The sequence below is a fragment of the Perca flavescens genome, chromosome 11, assembly GCF_004354835.1.
Source record: "Perca flavescens isolate YP-PL-M2 chromosome 11, PFLA_1.0, whole genome shotgun sequence".
Lineage (NCBI taxonomy): Eukaryota > Metazoa > Chordata > Actinopteri > Perciformes > Percidae > Perca > Perca flavescens.
In genome coordinates this window covers 8,115,686-8,139,274 of record NC_041341.1, presented here as the reverse complement: position 1 = coordinate 8,139,274, position 23,589 = coordinate 8,115,686, and the positions used below count along the sequence as shown (strand labels likewise).

General features: G+C 42.8%; 1 protein-coding gene across 1 annotated transcript in view; it reads right to left on the bottom strand.

Annotated features, from left to right (window-relative positions):
* Positions 1-1,769: 1,769 nt before the first annotated feature.
* The window catches only part of kcnh3 (potassium voltage-gated channel, subfamily H (eag-related), member 3), a 173,634-nt gene continuing 151,814 nt past the window's right edge, over positions 1,770-23,589 (bottom strand). The window contains exons 11-16 of the mRNA XM_028590386.1: positions 22,456-22,705; positions 10,138-10,352; positions 4,815-5,071; positions 3,890-3,990; positions 3,699-3,751; positions 1,770-2,753 (exon numbers count right to left, since the gene is read on the bottom strand). Coding sequence (XP_028446187.1) covers positions 1,770-2,753; positions 3,699-3,751; positions 3,890-3,990; positions 4,815-5,071; positions 10,138-10,352; positions 22,456-22,705 — 1,860 coding nt within the window. The remainder of the gene's footprint in view (positions 2,754-3,698; positions 3,752-3,889; positions 3,991-4,814; positions 5,072-10,137; positions 10,353-22,455; positions 22,706-23,589) is intronic.

Below are 23,589 nucleotides of genomic sequence, written 5' to 3'. Positions count from 1 at the left end.
GACAGGAATGATGGGCCTGTGTACGACTCTGAAGAGATGGTTGGATGTCGAGCTGAGTGTTTTCCTCCACCAGCCGAGAGGCAGATTTTTAAAATTTTAAATATAATCCCATTGATGTAGCAAAGTGGCTCTCCAGGTGAGGTGACCTGATGCGACTGAGACTGAATGAAGAGTTTACATTCCCATTCCCAGACACTCGGCTCGGGTTATCTGGCACGCTGAGATGTGTATACCTGCCCCCTTTTTCTTTTCTTTTTTTTTTAGACCATACTGGATCTGAAAAGCAACATTGTATAATCCGTTAGCGGCTCCAGAGATCACTGGAACCGGTTAAAAAGGTTGTCCTGGGGTCCTGTGTGTCCCAGAGTCTGCGGGGGGGTCGACTGATGCTACTGAAGTGTTGATACTGTAAGACAAGTTGTGCTGTTGTTCTGTGGTTGATCAGTGTTGAAAGGTTCCCCTTCACACTGATTTGCTGACAGCTGGCATTGTGTCTCCGCCTAACCAGGCATGCTTCGGTCTGACCAATCACTTCCTGTGTGAAACGGACCAGCGGTCTGTTTCCCATTGGTTCTCATTCCATCATCCAGCCGTCACTTTCCCTGATTTGATTTCAGTTGTTCCCCTTTTTTCCATCTCTTTCATTCCCTGCTACTCTTTTTGTCATTTTACACTTTTGCTCAGTTTTGAGGGGAGACACTACAGGCAAAAACACAATTTTTCCATTTTGTTTCTACAATAGGTCTAAAAAAAAAAAAAAAAAACATTTTAGGTGGTTATTTTACTACATTTTGTCTATTTGTGACCAGGGTTCAAAATTAGCTAGCCTGGCTCCGCCCTCCTACGTACTTCCGCTCAATTTTCGTTTTCCTTCAGTACTCCGTCTGGGTTCGCGGTATATTCTTGGGTTTTCTCCGGCCAAATCTTTACTGGTCCAATCAGCGAACAGAGGGGGGTGGCTGAGAACGATGACGTTGAGGTCGTGCGCTAGTTTGAGTTGTGGTTCCGTAATGGCGGCGGAGAAAGATACGAGCGAAGCCATTCGGTGCGTTGTGGCAACGCTGGCGGATATCTAGAAGTTAAAGCCCGAGCAAGAACAGTCTTTGCTGAGTTGTGTTGGTGGACATGATGTCGTGGCCCTCCTCCCCACGGGGTTCGGGAAAAGTTAGATTTTCCAGCTCGCTCCGTTAGCGGTGAAGGAGTTGGCTTAGGCTAACGCTAGCGATGCTAAGCCGATGTCACGACCAGACGTTAGCGATTGGTTCTGGCGGATCCAGAGTGGCTCTGGGCAGATCCAATAGTTTTAAACTTCAACAGAGGACCCGGAAGTTTACAACTGTCAATGGAGAGAGGCCAGACTCTCTGGACAAATGAAATGGACCAGAGTCTGGTAGGACCAGGCTAGTGTACCAGAGTCTGGTAGGACTAGGCTAAAAATTAGCACCATCTTCTTGCCAAATGCTGGTAAAATATGCAAGTGGCTGATAGATTTTCATCTCTCACCAGCCAAAAAAACAATGGTTATCTTGTGGCTAGTAAAATTTGAACATTATTAGCCATTTGGCTAGTGAACAGACAGTTAATTTTGGACCCTGTTTGCAACTGTAAATTTCTCCTAAATTAAACAAAAATGAACAGTTGATAATGCCTTATTGGCATATTTAAACATAAAATTTGAGAAAACTTCAATCAACTGGACAAATTTCACGGTGATATCTGTTAGTTTAAATATTTTCCCTGTTCACCTGCAGTGTCTCCCCTTAACCCGTTCATAACGCTGGCTCCTCTTCATCAATGAAGCTGATGTGCTCTGTGGAGAACTTCCCGTCCTCCACCTGTCGCCCCCCCCACTCCTGCATCTCCAGCTCCTGGGGAGGAGCGACAGGTCTGGCCTCCCCACGGCGCAGCTGTGAGTTACGCCAAAGTGGAGTCCGGCTATCTCCCTGCCTTTTCCTCGCACTGACAAAGTCCAGAGACAGCGGCAGGGAGACGGCGGGGGACACGTGGGGGACGGAAGGCGAAGGCGAAGGCCTCGGCGCGTGGTCTCCGGGGGAGGACGTCAGCGACGAGGGAGCTGAGCAGTGGAAGGACGGGGGAGGGGGGGTGTCCTGGGAGGGCGGCGGGGGCAGCAGGCCTCTGCTGGAAAAGCTGCCCGGTCGGGACAGGTGGGGGCCTTGGCAGGGGGAAAGGGATGGCGATGGCGATGGCGAGGAGCAGAGAGACATGGAGAAGGAGAGAGAGGGGGAAGGGGTGTGAGAGGCCAGGGGAGGCTGGTCATGCGGAGAGGGCAAATATATCCCGTTACTGGGGGAAGCGTGGAGGGCTCGGAGGACCGGGGTACCCTCAGGAAGTCCTTTCTCGGGAGGGGGAAGGTCGGAGAGGCTCGGGTCCTTGATGTCGGCCCCTGGGTGTTTGGACGGGAGCTGTGGCGATGCTGAAGAAGATGAGTTAGGCCTTTTTGGTGAATGAGGAGTTGGGAGAAGGCATCGTGGCAAATCCACGCCGTCTACGTCGCCGCTGTCCAACAGGGAATGAGTGCCAGGTCTCTGGAGAGGACATGGGGAGGCGGGGGGCGGTAGCACGAGACAGGCGCTAGGCGAAAGCTGGCTGGCACTGCTAGGGGGCGGGGTGAAGTTTGGAATCATGGTCATCAGGATTGGCTGCGGTGATGCTTGGAGGAGGGGCTTCAGCAGGCGTGTCATTTCCTGCAGCTCGTGGCTGAGATTGGAGACTTGTTTAGAGAGACTGTTCATCTGTTGGGTGGACACACACGCACACGGCCACACACACACACACACACACACACACACACACACACACACACACACACACACACACACACACACACACACACACACACACACACACACACACACACACACACACACACACACCAGAGGGAGATGGTAAATTAAGTTAGTTTTGTCTTTGTGATGTTCTTCCTGTGTCTTTTGTTGCAGTGATCAGGAGTAGCGCTCCTAATGTCATTGTGTTTAATACAATGACAATGCAGATTTTCTTATCTATTCTAATGGGATGGCAGGGTTGCTGACAAAGTTAATCCTTATTTGTGTAAAACCTAATCATAATCTGTTACAGACTGCATACAAAATATTCACAGACACAGCACCATTTATTTATTTTGACTATAGAGTCCATGCTGAGATAGAATATTAAAATGGAAACACTCACAGAGCTTGTACCTCTGATAAGGCAGCATAGTCCCTCTGAATCTGATATTTTAATAATATAATTGAATTAAAATCTGGAACTGATTGGTTGATGGTGCTCATAATTTTGAATACCTAAATCATGTGAAGGAGTATTGGGGCATTGCACATAGATGCAAACTTAAGTGCAAACGTTTAAGTGAACTGTCGTCTCCTCTACAGGTGAGAAGCCATCACATTTTGCCAGTGGAGGAAGAAGTACTCAGATTTTTTTTATTTATTATTAAGTAGCAAAATGAATGCAACAACATTCAAAATCCCACTTTCAGATAGTAAAAAGTATTATCAGAAAGATATACTTAAAAGTAAAAGTACTAATTCAGCATAATGAAAAGTGCTTGATAAATGGCCACATGGTGGCGCTATAGACAAAAATATGTATTTTTTTCTAACTTTCGACCAAATACAAATAGGCCTTTTTCACAGCAGATATTTTTCATGTATCATCATCATCAGGTCAGCACTAACCTCCTCAGTCAGTTTAGACACACTCTGCTTGATCTCAGAGTGCTCCCGCATCCCTAAACACACAACACAAACAAAATTAAAAATTAATCATCCAGAAAGATTCTTCTGCTTCTGACAGAGAGGCAACATACAAATAGTGCTCTGCTCTCTCTGTGTGTGTGTGTGTGTGTGTGTGTGTGTGTGTGTGTGACCTTGGTAAGGAGAGGGCGGTGCTGCAGGGGACATGCTGGGACTGAACTCAAACTTCTGCGATGAGTTGGAGTTGCTCTCCGTTTCAATCCCGTCCACGAATCTATGCAGAGAAAAAAGGGATCAACAGTAAGAGAAGGCGCACAGAAGAGGAATGTAAATCAGCTGAAAGACCACTCCTTACAGTGTGTGTGTGTGTGTGTGTGTGTGTGTGTGTGTGTGTGTGTGTGTGTGTGTGTGTGTGTGTGTGTGTGTATGTATATGTATATGTATATGTATATGTATATGTATATATATATATATATATATATATATATATATATATATATATATATATATATATATATATTCTTGTTTAATTATATTCGTGGGGTCCAAAGACCGGGGGTCCAGTATACTTGTGGGGTCCTGACAGCTTTGTGGGGCCAAAATGCTTGACCCCACAAGTTTAAAGGGCTGTTTGAGGGTTAAGACTTGGTTGTAGGATTAGGGATAGAATTAGGTTATGGTTAAGGTTAGGGTAAGGGTTAAGGTTAGGTATTTAGGTATGATGGTTATGGTTTGGGTAAGGGTTAAGGTTAGGCATTTAGTTGTGATGGTTAAGGTTAGGGTAAGGGGCTAGGGAATGCATTATGTCAATACTGGGTCCCCACAACGATAGTGAAACGCACTTGTGTGTGTGTGTGTACCCAGTGTTTTCATTCACACATAAAAAACCCTCACTCAGCAGGTTTCTGTTCACATACCACTAAACAGCTGAGCAGACATAATCTCTGTCACATGGACACGTTCACTCTCAATGCACACACATCATCTTCCAGTCTCAGTATCAAACTGGTTACCATGGCAGCCAGACATCTATGCTGCAGCTACTTCATGTGTGTGTGTGTGTGTGTGTGTGTGTGTGTGTGTGTGTGTGTGTGTAACCTGGGGCTGAGTTCCGGCTGCATGCTGCTGAAGCTGACCACCGGTATCTGCAGGGTTGTGGGGCGGGAGTGGTCGGAGGGAGCGCGGAACGGCCTCGGGGGCAGGAGAGGGGAGCGCAGGGGCGAGCTGAGCCCCCTGCCGAGACGCAGCGGCGAGCGAGTAGCACGGGACACCGAGTTCTGCTCCTCGTCGCCCTCCTCATCCTCACGGATCGACGGCAGCTTCTTCACCAGGCCGCCGTTACTCTCCCAGTCCACCTGAGAGGAAGAGAGAACGGAAGTTTGACTACAGACAACCCAAAACAATGTGATCCATCACACCTGCTGTGATTGACAGCCACAGAGAGTTATTTTTATTTATTTTTTACATAATAAAGTGTAGTGACATGATTGTACCAGCGGGCGGCAGGCAAACACAAGAGTTTCTACTTATGGGCGTTGAATCTTTGATGTACTGTACTCACACCACTTCGAGTAGGTTAATTTTTTCCTGACAAAGAGCATTTAAGGAGACAGAAGTTTGAAAACAACAGTGCTCACGTGAATAGCCTGCCATTGGGTTATTGTCTGATCATGTTGCCTTTGCTCTATAGCTTTTGTATGTAAATAATTCTGAATATATTGCTCTTTTTTGTCTTGTAACATTATTTTGCAGCACATTTTCCCTTTTATTATTAGCATTGTTATTATTACTACCAATTTTTTTTTCTTCGTTTCTTAGTCTGTTTTACTTTTATAAAAAGCCTCCTGTGGACAGATGTTGAAAATTAACATTCGTGCCAAAACACTCAAGCTATGCATCTCGTTTGTCCAATGTAACTGGGATGTGTGTGTGTGTGTGTGTGTGTGTCCATGTCGAATAAAATATAATCTTATCTAAAAGCACATCTTTTCCACACACTTAAAAGTGAGCAAACATTTAGGGTATTGTTTAGGATATTACTTAACAATTTTCGAAGACGTTTAAGCTCCTTTTCTTTCAGAGTTGGAATATTTTTAATGGGAGGGGTTGTAGAGGTGATGTTATTCCTAGGTTTGTGTTTCAGTGGTCTCAAACCCTCACGAGACAATCCTTAACTTCTTGGACATTTTCCCTTGATGTCAATAATGTTATTACTGCTAATTGCAAAGAAAAGATCTAACTTCTTCTGGTGTACTTTTCGTAACCCTGGTGCAAATGAAATATTGGCCTTGTTTTCATGTTATCCTACTGTATATGATATTATTTTATGATTCCGGTGCTTCAATTTAATCCAGACTGTAAATAAATTAGAGAAAAGTGGGCCCACATGCTGACTTTACAAGTCACTTTACTCATAAATGGACTTCAGGAGTCTGTGCCATGTTCCAAACTTTCCCTGTCACCCTCGAGGGATTATTTCAGATGGGGGAATATCAGAGAGAAATGGAGGAGCGACTAGTAAAAAGTTAAATTTCAAGTATTTCTCGTTTTTGCTTGGAGAGAATATTGTTTTGCCTCTGTCTTTGCCAGACTGCAAAAAAAAGAAGCCTATGCTACATTTAATACAGACTGCTGCATCTGACTTTTCCTCATCACTTTCCTCTGAGCACACACACACACACACACACACACACACACACACACACACACACACACACACACACACACACACACACACACACACACACGTCCCTGTTCTCCGTCAGCTATGTTCCTGCTTATGTTTTAAAGGTGCCGTAGGTAGGATTGTGAAGATCCAGGATTTAGCCAAAGAATTTGAACATCGACAATTTCTCAGTCCCTCCCCCCTTTCTGCTAAAGCCCAAACGGTCTTCTAAGCCCCTCCCCCCATGAGGGAGAATGAATGTGTAGACACCCCCTCTGGCCCTGATTGGTGCATCTGAAAAGGGCGCTGTGGATTTTTGCAAATCACACTACAGGAGGAGCCAGATTTTTTTTTAAATGACCTGCTAATGTAGTTCTACTGGAACATAGGGTCAGTTTCCGCAAATATGACAGAAAGTTAGTTTTATAAGTCTACTGCACCTTTAAATAACTTAGGCTTCAGTGTCGATGCTGGGTCGCTGAAACATCCAGAAATGACTAGCTAAACAAAACAGGACTCTCTCTGTCTGTGACTGACTGAGAAGACGTCAACATTTCTGCACAAGATGCAGAAAACAACTTTTTAATTCTTTAACTTTTTGATCATAACAGATGTGGCTGGATGTTTGGTCGCTATGAGTGAGTTGGGTGGGACTTAAAATGTCCCAAAAGGTCTTATACTGCTTGTAGCATTTTAGATTTTAGAGATCCTGACTAGTGAGGTGTATTGTCATCCTATTTTATCTGATCATTCTATAACTTGTATTTAGGCCATATCTGAACTATCTATATGTAGCTAGAAGTGATGAACTTTAGCCTACTTTCAGAGGACACCTCTCTGGAAACATCTGGAAAGTGTTATCAATGGGGCCCCCAAGATGTCGAAAAGAAGGCCAGTTGGCTTGTAGCCATTGGTCAATTATTGATCCCACCCTAAGTTATGAAGTATAGATATACCATGTGTTAACAGCAGAACCTGAGAGGACCATCAGAGAATCGAGGGAAACTCCGGGCTCTTCAGAGCTTGATTGATGCTGAATTCTTTGATGTAAATAAACCTTTATAATCAAGAAACAGCGTCAGCGGATTCCTCACCACACAACATTACAGCATCGCTACCAAAATACACCACACTAGCAACCAAAACAAAGTGTAATATTGTTTGATTATTTGAAATGATTTCCTTTAATTCATTCATTCATGTAACTATTCAGGTGTGTTTTTGTATAATTCTGTAATAGAATTATATCTCTATAATGCTCTTTCACACTACCAGGATTATAATGAGTAATAAGGAACATGTGTGTACTCTGTGTGTAGGAGCACAGCGAAGTCATCAAACCCCCCACAATCCCAGAAACCTGGGATCATCAATGGTATAGCTCATTAAATACATCAATACAAAAAATAAAATAAAAAGAGTTTTAGTGCATGTGCATTGTGTCTAAAAATCAATGACATTGGGTTTGACTCAGTCTCGCATTGCCAGACCCTCCTCCACAGCGCTGCGGAGAAGGGTCTGGCTAGTCCACACAGCATTCCGGGATGGGAGAAAAACATAGACTAGGTCTGACTTGACCCACACATTCAAACAAATGAAAAACTGTGATTACATATTACAGTGTCAATTTCTGTCATCGCTTGTGCCTGAACACAGCGTGGCTGCTGCCGTTGAGTAATGCGTATATTTCATATCTCATCATGCAAACAAGCCAACGCCCCTCCACTTTTCTCCGTGCTCTCTCCCACTCCCTGTCTCTCTCTCCCTCCGCTCCTGTCTGCTCAGCATACTCTCTCTTTTTTCTCCTCTTCCCCCTCTGCCCTCCTCTTCTCAGCCAACCCCTTTCTTTACAACCCCCCCCTCCACTCCTGTGCCACCGTAATGTATTTTTAGCTCTCTTGGTCTAATCTTAGCTCCTAGCTCTGAAAACAGCGAGCGCTCTGCGATGCGGAGGCGTGATAAGTGTGCACTTGACACGTGCTGGCTTGTGCTTGCTCGTCTGTGTGCGAGTGTGTGGGTGTACTTAAGTTTGTGGTCGCATCATGTATGTGTGATCGAGTAATGCACTTGTCATGTCTGACTGCAGACACACATGTGAGTGGTTGTATGTAAATTGTGTGTGTGTGTGTGTGTGTGTGTGTGTGTGTGTGTGCGCTTGCAAGGACAAGAATGAACAAAATGCTTTTTGTGTGACTGTGTTTGTACAGTATGTGCAGGTGCAGGCACTATGTTGTTCTCCCTATCATGTTTCTGGTGCAGAGATTGAACAGCACAGGAACACGGGGTTACCAAAACATGCTGTAATATCCTTTTTCTTTCTTTAGCACAGCTCAGAACTGCCAGCCGACTGGTTGCTCTTCAACATCAAGTTGTTTGGCCCAAGGCTCCGAAGTCATAACAGTCAATCTGCAGCCGGTGAATCAGCAGGGAGGGACACTGAAAGTACAACCATCACTTATAGGATGGATCTTGTGCTTTCTCATCTTCTTTTTCCTAACAAAAAACTGTAGCTATCTTCCTTGCTTAGTAAACTCTTTTTTTTACATTTGGTATCCTGATTTTTCAATTCAATTTGTACTTCCCCCCTTCTTCTTTATCATCTTTTCTTGTATTTTTTTTTTTTAATCAAGTCTGCACCAGCCACCACGTCTCTTTTTTTGTTGCATTCTCATCCTTTGGGATTGCCTCTTGAAAACATCTGCAGGATTTTTTTCCCCCTCTTTTCCAGCAGTCTTTTCTTACATACATATGCAAACACAGTCTCCTGGGCTGCTGGTATACAGAAGGGTTCTGCATACATAACCAGGATGGACATCTGCAGCCCCAGACCAAAAGATATGGGCAGCAGCCTGTGCATCTGGAATCGGGCATCCTTTAAGATACTGCGGCAGACACACACTGATATGGTTGCACCCAACGCACACTCTGCAGTAAGTGTGCTGTGTGCCCAGGAGAAACGCACAGCACTGCAGTGGAAAAGGGAGGAACTGAGCAAGAGCAAGAAGAGAAAATGAGCCAAAGTTCCCCCCCTCCTCTTCATCTCTCCTCCTCCCCCTCTCTCCTCGGCTGGCTGGGCTATTTTTATCGAGCGGGATCCAATCTTAGCAGCAGCTGCGGGGAACACAGCCAGTCAGGGACAGCCCATGCTCCCCCCTGCACTATTTTTAGCAACAGGAATGCTTCAAACAGCAGCACTGAGCTATTCTTGGCCCTGTGTTTTGCTCCCTCTGCTGCTGCTGCACCAGCCAGAGGCACAGGCTGGGTGTTTATGTGTGTATAGGAGTAGTGCAAGGCTCGGCTTGCCAAATTGTGATGCGAGCACAGATCTGTGTGTGTATTTTACAGTAGTAGAGGAGAGGTCATGCATAGCTTTTATCCATGAGACTTCTCTTAAGGCATCTCTGGCCTCAGGCACATTAGCACAATATAAAATGTATTTTTTCATTTTCTATTTTCAGGGCTGCACATGCCAATAGTTTGACTGATCTAGTGTGTTGTATATGGCAGCGTATTCCTGCCAACATGACTCAAAAACACCAGATTTTGTTTCCCCACACAGAAAATAGCGAGGTAGGTGACCGTTAGGAGATATTCACTGAATTTGACAAAAAGTATATTGGATTAACATCACTTACTATACCATTAAGGGACACTTTGAGGCAAGAGGAACATAAAACAGAACATAAAAAGAAAAATCCAATCGGAACAATCCAATCACAACTCTTAAACCTGTGGTATTACTGTGATGTGACTCACATCAGCCCCGTGGCCCTCTCGCAGGTTGTACGTGAGGTCGTGCTGTATCTCGCTGATGAACTTCTGGGCGTACTCGGGGTAGAGGCGGAGGACCTCGCGGAGGCCCTTGAGGCTGATGTACTGCAGGTCGCAGTAGGTCAGGGCCTTGACGTTGGCGTTGGTCTTGATCACCTGCTCCTTCGTCAGCGAGTCCGAGCCAATCAGATCTCCTTTACCTGCGCATGCAGAATGACACACGAGACACATTTATGTCTTTGAAGCAGGTTAAAGGAGACAAGAGTATATTTTCACTAACTGTCTCCCCCCTGAGGGAATCAGAGAGGGTAAGGACATGAAACACGCAGAAGGTCTGAGCTGCACATCATCAAAGACAGAAGACCAAAGGAACGTGATTAATTTTAACACACAAAACATACAATGTGCAACATGAACATACACCGCCCACCCCCCGTCAAAATCAAGAAAAGATGACACAGTAAATACAATAATTCAAATCCCTATAACAAAATTATAACAAAATAGACAATAAACTGTAGAATTCATTTTTATAAGTGAGTACAAGCGAGTATTAGTATTAGCTTGCATGTTATGTTATGTTATGTTATTTCTTTTGGGGTTATTGTGTTCAGAGGATTTTTTTTGAAAACCCGGACGAGCTTTTTGTGCAGGGTGTAATTGAAACAGTATGTGCCTATACAGTATATACTGCATGCAGTATTTTCATTGAGATAATTAGCTGAACACACAGCATGATGTCAAAAAGAAAAAGTAGATGTATTATAGTTACTGGGCGACATTCATTTGTGAGGCTTTTGACAGACAGAGCCACCTGCGGTAATAGGGGGAAAAAAGGGAAAAGAGGGCTGGAGAAGAACAAGCAGGAACAGGGAACATAGGCAAGATGGAGGGAGCCAGGGTAGGGTAGTAGGGTAGGGTAGGGTAGGGTAGAGGCGGGCATGGACCTAAAACGGGTGATTGAGTGTGGAGGAAGACTGCAAAGAGGGAGGGTGAGAAAATGACGGAAACTAGGGAAAGAAAGGTGACATTAAGGAGGCACAGTGTGGGGGTGGCTGCAGACTGGCTATGGGTTGATTGAGGAGAAATACTGTAGATGGGAGGGGTGAGAAAGCGAGAGGGAAGGTGAGAAGTAGGGTGAGCCAGAGCTTGGAGCATGCTGTGCGAGCAACAACTGCAGCTATTGAACCTTTCTACCGAACCTCCACATCCATCTATCGCTGTGTAGTCTATATCGACGACGTTTCATTTCTGGGATTGTTCTGGTGCCGCCAGAAATACCGCCGGATGTCCCTCATTTCGGCCAGATGTCCGTTACCTTCCTCTTTCTTTGTGTTGGTGTTTTAAACTCTGGTGGATTTGTGAGGACTATGGTTAACTGCTCCTCAGATCTCTGCAGGGTGAATCCAGACAGCTAGCTAGACTATCTGTCCAATCTGAGTTTTCTGTTGCACGACTAAAACTACTTTTGAATGTACACACGTTCCACCAAAACAAGTTCCTTCCAGAGGCTATTTTGCAGAGGCGCTGTTGCTCTGTCCGGTGCTTAGCGCCACCCAAGACGATCATGATTGGTTTAAAGAAATGCCAATAAACCAGAGCCCGTTTTATTCATCCCGGAATGCTGTGTGGACTAGCCAGACCTTCCTACGCAGCGCTGTGGAGGAAGGTCTGGCAATGCACTAGGGCTGCACAATATGTTTTTTGTTAATGTCAACCCTGATATCAAGGGGAGATATATTCAGATATTTTGTGTTAGTTGAAAGAAAATATCCGTAGAAAACTGCACTATGAAATGTAACTGTCACTTTTTTTAATGGTGCATTTTATATTCAATTCAAAGTTAAATTTGTTGTATTTTAGCAGAATACTGAAAGCATTTTAATATCTGTTTATTTATCGCAAGTAATATCGCTATCGCGATATTCAACAACCTTATCGCATATTTTCTTTCATATCGTGTAGACCTACTCTGCACCCTCATTTCTTGATCCCTCCATTTGTGCTTCTACTTCATCTGGCACGAGGGGCTCTTCACACGCTCCGTCTGTCTCTCTGTCTTTTCCACGTCACTCACACTTCTGCTCCTCCACGTCTTTTTCCTTCCCAAACTACAGCTCAGTTCCAATTGTCTTTTTGTCTCATGATGGGTGGCGTCAGAGCCAAGAGCGACAGCAAGCGCCAAGGCGAGCTTGTATCGCTCGTAATCACAGCAAAATGTTAAACTGAGCAGGAGGTGAACACTTGAAATTGACATTTAAGAGTGTGTATTTTTCTAGTCTTCAATGTGTCTGAGTGTAGGTGAAAAAAACGAGGGCCATGTATGAAAGAAGCTTATTTTATCAATGTAAAAAGATTTAGAGCCTTTAGCCTTTAGCGCTGCCAGTTTGTTTGTCTGGTATTTATTTGGTCCTTTTAAACTCATACATCACTAGATTTCTTTTTAAAAATGACTTGTCGGGAAGATCTTATATTACTTATATATTATAGGCCTAATGGGGGCACCAAAATGAAGTCTCCCTTGACAAACCTACTCTTCTCATCCAGCGATCCTGACAAATTAGGATAACTTGGCCTAGCAGGGGGTGTAATGAAATAAAAGGTCAATGAGGAAGAGAGGTTCAGCTCCAAATGAGATGAGTGTGTGTGTGTGTGTGTGTGTGTGTGTGTGTGTGTGTGTGTGTGTGTGTGTGTGTGTGTGTGTGTGTGTGTGTGTTAGAGCTGCGCAATATCATCTGGCGCAATAGCCGTATCTTGAAAGGTTGCATCATATCAGGAAAGACACTTATTGTCTTTCTGCATCAAATATTTAGGGTAACAGACTTGTGTGTGTGTGTGTGAGATGGTCTAGTATACTGGTAGGATATGGGCAGGACTGAGGAATGTGTGAGACTTCGCCCAGATCTCTTTGTTCCCTCTCTCTCTCATTTCCTTTACCATCTTTTCTCTCCGGGGTCACACACACACACACACACACAAACACACACACACACACACACACACACACACACACACACACACACACACACACACACACACACACACACACACACACACTCACACCAACTCTTGCAGAAAACCAGTTGAAACTTCCCACCGGCGGGGGAGAGTAATGTCTGGAATGTGATTATCATGTATTTGTGTTTATTTTATCACTGCAGGTCAGGAAACCAGATCAGGCGCATGTCTGGCACTTTTGTGTGTGTGTGTGTGTGTGTGTGTGTGTGTGGTTGATTGAGTGTGTGTTAATGTTTCAGAAATTTGTGCAAAATGTCTTCGGCCGTGACTCTAAATGACTTGCAACGCGTGATTGTACTTTAACACTCAAGAGATCACTTTGACAGACCATCAGTTGGAAATAATTTTTTTTAACGTCAGCACAGTGACAGTATAATTCCTGGAAGTACGCTGTAGACGCAGGTTCTTGGTAAAGGTCATGATGGGCTGAACCACGTGAAGAGCTTCCTGGGCTGTGCAGGGCTCTGCTATATTTACACGTCAGCATTAATAATCAAGGTGCTTTAATAATGTACAATCTATTCATTATTAATCCCCTTTGTGGGTGTGTTTGTGTGCGTCATGATCAAGATCAAATATGGGCCAGGGGCTTGGCATTTGAAGATAATTCCACTATATCTCACACACACACACACACACACACACACACACACACACACACACACACACACACACACACACACACACACACACAGGCCATTAATTTAATACATATTGACCTTTTAGAGAAAACAGATTTTTAAGACATATACATCTGTCGTTGCCACACAGACAAACACACATGAAGTCCGCTGCCCTTTCTCCCTCATTTCTCCGTCTATCACTTTGTCTATTCACACGTTCACACCTCGGGAAAGCTCGCCCTGTTTGCTGGATTAGTGTTGCAAAGGCTTTGAAACACATCCAGAGGAAATTAGATTTCAGCCTGTGAGACAGCCAACTAAAGAAATTATTCTGAGCTGTTGTCACAGGTGCAACATCCTGTCAGACCACGCAATTTCAAATTTGTTACATTTCTTTCAGTGTTGGTTGTCTTTCACTTTTACTGCTAAATGTTGGTTGGTTATGATTTTGTGTGTGTGTCTGCAAACCGAACTACCTCAGGAAAAAGTCATGATGTCAAAACGCAGAGAAAAAGCTGCGGCCTCAGATTAAGAATATGATAGTGTGATGATCAAGTTAAAGACACTAGAAAGGATGGAGCAGAACAAAGGGAAAAAAGTGTCTTTATAATTAATAAATATAAAGGAGTAAGTGAAGTGTGACTTTGTATTCTAGTATAGAAATGAAATGTAATGTGACACTGGTAGTTGTGATATTGGAAGCTGTGGTAAAAGCAGCCGTGCAGAGCATGACTCTGTGGTCGTTCCTCCCACGCACTGTCTGCAAATCAGTCCTGTTTAATATTAGGCTTCACTGGAACACAACTCCGCCCTCACATCTCCTGAGACCGATGGGAGTGAGGACATATGATCACACCATTTCGCAAATGCCACGCACACGCACAAATGTTTTCCTCATACAGCTACATGCTAATTCCAGAAAACTCAATCTCAGTGTGTGGAAGACTATGGCAAGCCCTTTGAGCATTTATTCCATATCCTTGATATCAGACGTCAGGTTCCTCAATTAGTTAAGTAGTAAAAGCCCCAAAACGTACTAGTTCACTAGTTGGACTGTTTCTGGACGTTACTAGTTAACTGGTGCGGTCCAAAATCTCTACTACTTAACTAGTAAAAGCCAAAGTGCGCACTAGTTAACTAGTAAGGTAAAAAATAGGCTTCACCGTGCTACTAGTATGCTGCCCGGTGTCACTAGTAAGGCTTCTGCTTTAACTAGTTAGACAAATGTTCCACTAGTACAAACATGTGTCCAACTAGTGTTGACAAATCGCCAACTAGTGGAGGAACCTGACGTCTGCTATCGAGGATATGGAATAAATGCTCAAAGGGCTTGCCATAGCGGCTGCATCTCTCTACCCATCTTCTGCGTGCAATGCCACTATAGCCATCCATGCCACCTGACGAGCTACATGCTCACACTTTAATACACAACTTCACACTCTTCAAGACAAATTTTTAACCAATCCACTGTGTTGAAGACATGTTAAGTAAACACATTTTAGTTGCTGTCAGTCAGTTTGACTGCTGACACTTTTATCCAAAGAGACTTCCAATACACGCACAAACATTCTGAGTCAGGAAAAACCCTTCATTACATTTCATTTTGCTGACACTTTTATCCAAAGCAACTTCCAGTACATTCACACACACACACATCAGGAGAACACATCAAGGGACACTTTAACCCTCGTATTATGTTGAAAAAAAATGACATTGATGATGTTACAGGTCAAAATGACCTGTGCAGTGTAAATACACTCAAAACAATTTTTTTTTCCTCATCACAAACATTTTTTCCCCCAAAACTGTTTTTACCAATTATTTAGTGAGAATACTTCCGGTATACACTTGCATATTCCATGCATACAATTTCATGAAGAAAAAGATGGGTTAACCAGTATTTTGGTCAACACAAAAACGCAAATGGGTCAAATTGACCCTTAACAAAATACGAGGGTTAACATGGGACTGCAGAGCCAGGGATTTAACCAGCAACCTTCCGATTGGCAGACGATTGCTCTACCACCCAAGCCACATACCGGCTAACAAATTGGGAGGAGGAAGCTCTGACAGAAAACAACTTGTGATGAATTACCATCAGTGCGCCCATGGGCGTGCTGGTCCTACAGAGAGGTGTGTTCAGGTGCATTCTGGGCGTATTGCTATCTTGAGGCAGCGGAAGGTGATCACATCATTGACCAACAAAAACCTGGTCTAAAGTCAATAATGCAGCATTTCATTGTTATTTTAACAGCGCCTAGGCTCGTGCACAGGACGCGCACACTATGCTTGTTACACACACAGGGACGTGCAGCAGCACACAAACATTCAAAAGATTAAAATGAAAAATATTACACTGTAAAATAGTATTATGATATGATCTGCTTGCGTGATTTCACTTCACACACGAGCAGATCAGTTTCTTCTCCTGAAAATCTCTCCTTCCAATCCTCCATCATAATGGCAATGCGCCAAGGTCCAAACGCGCCTGGCTTTTAAAGGGAATGGGAGATGACCCTCTGATTGGTTGATTGCATGTTACACCCAACACACACCTATGATTTATGAAGACACTAAGCACAACCCTTTCGAACCATGCGCCCGGACCCTTTTTTTCGCCGTTAAACTAGCAAAAGTGGATTCGTACACGCCATAAACGCACCTGCGCCAGGTGCTTCACGCCGTGCGCTGAGATCGTTAAAATAGGGCCCTTAATGTAAACACGGCTGTTCTCAGCAGAAAAAAGTTTAGATCTTTTTCACATTTTCATCACATTTGTTGTAGAAAATAACGTTTTTAGTCATTGGAGTTTGCTTTAATCCTGCCAGAGTCTCCTTTTTTGGTAATAATTTAGTGAATATTTTAAACCATATTTCATATTGGCATGTGTCTACTCATGAAAAAAAAAAACATAACCGCAAGCCGCCCACAAAACATCTATTACCCTGAACACAGTACTTATTACAGCTGCTGGCTGCCAGTGAAGACATCTGACAAAAAAAATATTTTGAAAGCTTCCAACTCCTGTGAGTTCAGCTCATATCAACACTCCTTCAAACATTTTGCACACAGCTCATTGCTTTCCAGTTATCATTAATATTCGTTATTTCAGTATATTTTAATGATGTTTTCTCGGATGTGTGTGAACCCTGATAGCTGCATTTACTGTTGAACATAAACAGCAGTGGAAAAAGCATTCAGATGCTTTAATTAAGTAAAAGTACTAACACCATCACACTGTAAGAATACTCAGTTACAAGTAAAAGTCCTGCTTTGAAAATGGTACTTAAGTAAAAGTACGTAAGTATCATTAGGAAAATTAAGTATTTAAAAGTATTAAAAATAAAAGTACTCAATGCAGAAAAATTCTCACATTTTAGAAACTGTTAACGATCCAAACAGTCCTGTCAATCAACTAAGTGTTTAATGGTCTAATCATTTCAGCTGGGCTTGTAGGCCTGTATATTGTTGGATAGTTTAATGGATAATAAAACAGTGTATGTTATAAACTACATGTGTTTTGTGTGCAAAACTCTTAATGTGTAAAGTAACTAGTAGACTACATCCTTGATGTTCCACTTCCAGGATTTCTCAGTTTCTCCGGTTTTCACTCATTTAGGCCAGATATCCGTTGCCTTGGGCTTCCTTTGTGTTGGCGTTCTAAACTCCCGTGGATTTATGAGGACTATGTGTAAATAACCCAGCGTATGCTTAGCTCTACAGAAGAAATGAGAAAAATAGTTATTTTTATTATGTATTTTTACCTGGTTTAAGTGTCTTACTTCCTGTTTTAAATAGAGGGGCTTTTATTTTGAAAGTCACCCGCTGACAACTTAACTAATTTTTTCTGCCACATGCAACAGTAAAGAGGAGAAACAGTAACATGCATATACGGTGAATGATTTAATGTTTTAGCACCCTTTCGAAGAGGCACAAGGTAAGTATTTATCATAATACTGTAACATTAAGATGTTGGTGGAGTTGTTTTCAAGTAGTTTTGAACGATTGTAGCTGTTGCTAGCTTTCTGTGTAATAGGCTAATGCTAGGCTTGTGAGCTAATGCTAAACTCTGCTAATGCTCTGAAACGATATGGTAAGGTAGCTAATGCTTTTGTTGTTTGTATTGTTTCTTTTGTAACCAGCTCTTACGTTGGTTTTGGGATTTTCAATAAATCTAAAATCATCAGTCCAAGTGTGAGACCATCTTTTGGAGGTATGCTACACTATGGTTAACCGCTCCTCAGATCTCTGCAGGGTAAATCCAACCAGACTCAAGTAAAGTACAAGCACCTCAAATGTGTACTTAGTTATATTCCACCACTGCACATAAATTGTTCTTGGATAAAATATTGTATTCTGCTCACACAGGCACATATAGAACAAAAAAAGCATTTAATCACACTCTCGTGATTTTATCAGTAAGTAACAAATTCATGGCACAAGGTCTTCTTACTGGGAAATGTTTGAAACTTTCAGACATCTTCTTGCCTTTAATAGAGGAGAGAGCTTCTTTAGTTGGGTGAAAGCACTGGAAATTTTCTAGTGAGTGGACATTTCGCTAAGAATTGTTTTTGTCTAAAGTAACATCATATTCCTCCAAATTTCCTCTGAAGAAGTATGACTTTCTGTAGATGGCAAGCTTTCTTTTTCTATTCCTAAACTACTAGTCCGAGTCCAAAAGAGTTTTGAGTCCAAATCAAGACCGAGTCCAAATGAGAGACAGTCAAAAGAAAGGGTCAAATTAGGCCATATTGTTTACTTTAAGTATAACAATTTCACTTAAAGGTGCCCTGCCACACACACGTTTCAGTACTTTGTGGTGATGTCTGAAGATCTACCATGGACTGAAAAAATGCCTTGGTTACCTTGTTTCAAGCCATTCTAGCGTGGTATAGAAAGCCTACAGGAAGACTCAGCTCGATTTCTGCCAGTTTTCATTAATGTTCAACAAGCTAAGCTGTTTGAATCTGATTGGCTAACAGCTAGCCAATGAGAGCCTGGCTGTCAGAATCCTTTACCCAGCCCAACTGGGCGAGCTCATGAATAGTAATGAACTCAGGCAATATGATGTCAGACTGACCAGCTTTTGTGATTGGCCTGATTTCTCTGCTTATTTCTTTTCAGTGGCTAGAGCTGACAGAGGAGGTAGCAGTTCATTTTCACATTCACAACATAACACAAACACATATGGACCTAACATATTTTTAAAAATTCAAGTAAAAACGATTTTGTATGGCAGGGCACCTTTAAGTCTCATAAAGCTGAAGTGCAACTTCACATTTTAGAAGTTGAGTCTTTTTATTCTGGTGTAACAAGAACATTCTGGACTGCCGACGGAAAATGTAACAAAACAAGCAACACAGGTGTCTGGGATAAAAAAACTGATATGTTCCCATTCTTGAACTTTTCCTGAAGAATCCACAGTACGAAGTGCACGCTGACATTGTGTCTGTGGCCAAAATAAAAATGATTGAGGCCCGCCTCAATCACTAAGGGAGCTGTTAGCCTGGGGGTGTTTTCACTTCACACACATTCACACTGACATATTACAAGTGGGCTAATCCTGACCTTAGCCGAGGGCTTGCTGGCCCTGCTCTGGAGCAGGGTTAGCCCCCTGAGTTTGTGGGGTTATCCCCTGAAAAACTACTAAACCTGGGGCTAAAAGTTCCCAGTGTGTAACAGTGCTGATTGACAGATTGTCTAGAATTGCCCATCAACTGCAGAATATACATTATGCCTGAGGAGAGAATGCACCGAAAGCCTGTTGAGTTTCCCAGCCTTATCTGGTTCTCATGAATTCATACTATCTGCAACAACAGGCTGAGAGAGAGGACTGCCTTCAAACATCTTCATTCATTCATTAATTGGTCCATATAAGGGCTGGGTACAAAATTCAATACTTTTTAGGCACCGACTGAAAAGTATCGAAAAAACGCCTTGTCATTCAATATCCAATTTCAATACCTAAGGAGTAAATCACATCAGCGATAGTGAGCCAATAAGCACGCAGCATGCTTCTACCAAGATGTAATAATGTCTGATTGGCTGTCTAACGCTACACGTAGAGACACGCAGGAAAAACTCTACGTTACACAGAGACAGGGCTCACGTGGTATAGGAGCTAAAACATAAATAGTTAGATTTGTGCCATAATGTGTAATGTTGTAATTTTTGTTGTTAGAATTGATTTTATAAAATTGGTATAGAAAAAAAGTATTGTTTAGGAACCGGTATCAAAGTCACGGTATTTGTATCGGTACCGCTATCGTAAAAGGTTTGAACGATACCCAGCCCTAGTCTCTATATTAGCCATATGTGATGTCTGATAGCAAGATGTCCTACATCTGTATTTACACTGGATTGAAAGATCAGCGTATATATCTAACAGGCGCAACATGCAGGAAGCCTTGACTCTGTGTGTGTGTGTGTGTGTGTGTGTGTGTGTGTGTGTGTGGTGTCGAGCATGGTAATAAAGCAGCAGAGCACAAACAACAGCTCTTTATCAGCTAACCCTCAGGCCCGGCCTTCCCTGATGTTTGAGTGACACGCACGCACGCACGCACGCACGCACGCACGCACGCACGCACGCACGCACGCACACACACCTGTCCTTCGTCACCCTCGTCAACCTAATTTCCACTCAGATCCGGATCACGTTAGTTTCACGTCTAATGTGTTAAATATTCAAATTGTCCCTGATCCAGTTTCAGTAATTCTAGGGATATCTAATGAAGCCAAGAAACTGACACTGGCTCAACGGCGCTTCTTCTTGGCAAATGAGATTCTCACTGCAAAAAAAATGTATCCTCTTAGTCTGGAAAAAGAAAGGAATCCCGACACCGAATTTATCGCTCACAGAGATGATGGACACACACCTTGACGTAGGAAAGTCAAAGACTAAAGAAAATTGTGCAACCTTTTGGTATCTTATCTTGCAGGATAAGCCGAATCCTGATCGCAGGGTTGTTGTGGCTAGGTATTAGAGCTTCTTGTTTTTTTTTCCATTTTCTTTATCACTTACTTTTGTTTTTATAAAACAGAAGCACTGTCATAACAATTTTGTAACTTGATTTTTTGAAATGAAGCTTTATAATAAAAATATTTATAACTAATCCGGATCACGTCGCTCTTCGGGGTCTGATTGGATGAAACCAAAGCCAAAGCCATCACTGTGGAGTTATTTCCACTGTAATCACTGAGCCGAGAGGTGATCTCTCAGTCCGTACTTCATTTGCAGCATTTGATGTCAAACAGGCACATATTCGCCGCGGCTCTTATCGGAGTGTTCGTTCTTCAAATGAACGTTTCTTACGTTAATTATCTGTCCCGCAGATCCTCTAACATCCTCTCATTAAGTCTCACTTTGACGGGCAAATTACCTATCAAAGATGTCGACTGCGTAGTTTCAATCCAATTCTGTGTCACAAATTTAAACATAATTTCCCTCACATAATAAATAGACCACCCATTTCACTCTAATTAGCTAACCAGCATGTCATTTTGCAATCCTACATTCATCCAAAGCCTTTTCATAATCAGTGTTTGTTCGCGTCTCTCCATTAATTTAATAGCTTGACTACTAAAAAAGCAAGAACGTTATTTTAGATTTCTGTTTGGCTCATAAGACCCCCTCCCCCTGTTCCAGTAGAAACATATAAATATTATAGAATAAATAAAAAAAGAAGCAAAATCAAAAACAACAACAACCTTTAACAAACACTAGTATTTAAAGTATTTAAATGTAATAATATCTTACCAAATAGCTGCTTAAGGCCACATGAAGACTTTACCTTTATGGGGGCAGTCAGTCAGTGTAATAGGGCTGCATAATATATTGTTCTTTTATCCTTTATCGTCATGGCGATGTTAACTTCCGCAATAAACACATCGCGAAAGGCTGCGACATATAGCTAAAGACACTCAGTGATTTCTTGAGTAAATAGTATCGGTAGAAAACTACACTTTAAAATGTAACCGTCACTTTTTTCTATGGTGCTTTTTATGTTCAAGTCAATGTTCAATTTGTTCAATAACATAATGTTGGACATTATTTGTTTGTTATGTTAAAATTCAACAAGCAATTTGCTGTATTTTAGCTGAATACTGAAAGCAGCAGAACGCCAGAACCGTGTACACCTTAAAGGTGCTCTAAGCGATGTTGGGTGACGTCACTTCTTGTTGACGTTCGAAGTATTGTCAAACAAACGGAGGCTAGCTCGCCCCTCCCTCCTCCTCATCCCATCCCCTCCCCCTCCCCTTCCCTTCTGTGCTTCCCGAAACAATCATGAACGCGCATTGTGGAAGTAGCCTACGTGTAAACGCTGCTATGCTGATGGCTCAACCAGCTCCTTCTTGTCTGTTATTGGCTGGAACACTGTTTGTTATGTTTGGTGGTGCAGGTTGGCCACTTTGTTTTTGTTGACATTTGTGGAGCCTGGGCTGTCTACAGAGACCGCGTTTTTTTTACAGTGTGTTCAGGGGACAGGCAGCTAGCGGATAGTGAGGAGATGTTTGCTGTATGTGACAAAAAATGCTGTAGCCTAAACAACGCGTTATCACAATATTCAACAACGTCATCGCATATTTTGCTCATATGGTGCAGCCATGGCACGTAAAGGATTGTGATCGTCTCTGGAACGATCCCTCTGCTCCTCTGACTCACCCAGTATGGCCAGCACAGTGTTGTCTTTCAGAACCTCCATGGAGCCCGAGCAGACGAAGTAGATGGCCTGCAGGGCGTCTCCCTGCCGGATGAGGAACTCGCCCGGAGCGCAGAAGGAGGTCCTGATAATGAGGGAGAGGGAGCGCAGGCAGCCCCGGCTGGCCGACTCAAACAGCGGCAGCTGGAGCAGCTCCTTGTTCAGATGCATGGCGATGTCGGCCCTCAGCTCGTCTGGGAAGTCCTTCAGTAGCTGCAAAGCGAGAGGCGGTTTCACACTTAACAGCTGTTCTTCCCTAAGACTTAAACCAAACGGCAGGCTCACACACACACACACACACACACACACACACACACACACACACACACACACACACACACACACAAAAACTCCACCATCTTTGATTACCTGCGAGCAGTGATTCCCAAACATGATGCCATGTGTGAGAATGTGGAGCAGAATGAAAGTTGAAAAAAAAAGGCTATCAAGATTTACTCTGAAAGCTAAATTACGCATAAAGTAAAGATAAACAGATAAACAGGAAGGAGAAGAAAAACAGTTGATGCTCATCAAGCAAACACATTTGTTAAATCCAAAATAAGAATTAGTCTTCCTCTAAATGTCCAAACTTTCAGGACAGCTTTGTGTCTTTTGTGGGTAAAACTTCTGACAAACTTTAACTGGCATTTAGGTATTTGCACAACAGAAAGTCTTTAATTTGTGGTGAAAAAAAAAACATAGCATATAAGCTATAACTTGCTTGATAAAGTTTCTTTGCTAAAAAAGGGGCATGATGGGCATAAGCGAAATAAGGGAACCACTGCTATAAAGGGCCACTTCACCCCTGGTGGTATTAATGTACCAGTTACTCCGGATAATCCACAAACCTCAATGCTTTTATTACGGTTTTTAATCACTAAAGAAAATGCTGAAGATCCGTGGATTTTAACTGACTTTGGAAACTATTGCTGAGTTTGTTTGTTTTTTACGTCATTTTTCAAAGAGTTGTGCATTGCCAGCAGTTTACCTTCAACGGCTGACATTGAAACTATTTACAGGGCTAGCTTATTTTGTATTTTGAGTGAAATGACCCTTTAATGTTAATGCAGATGTAAGGTTTGAATTTGAAGAACGTG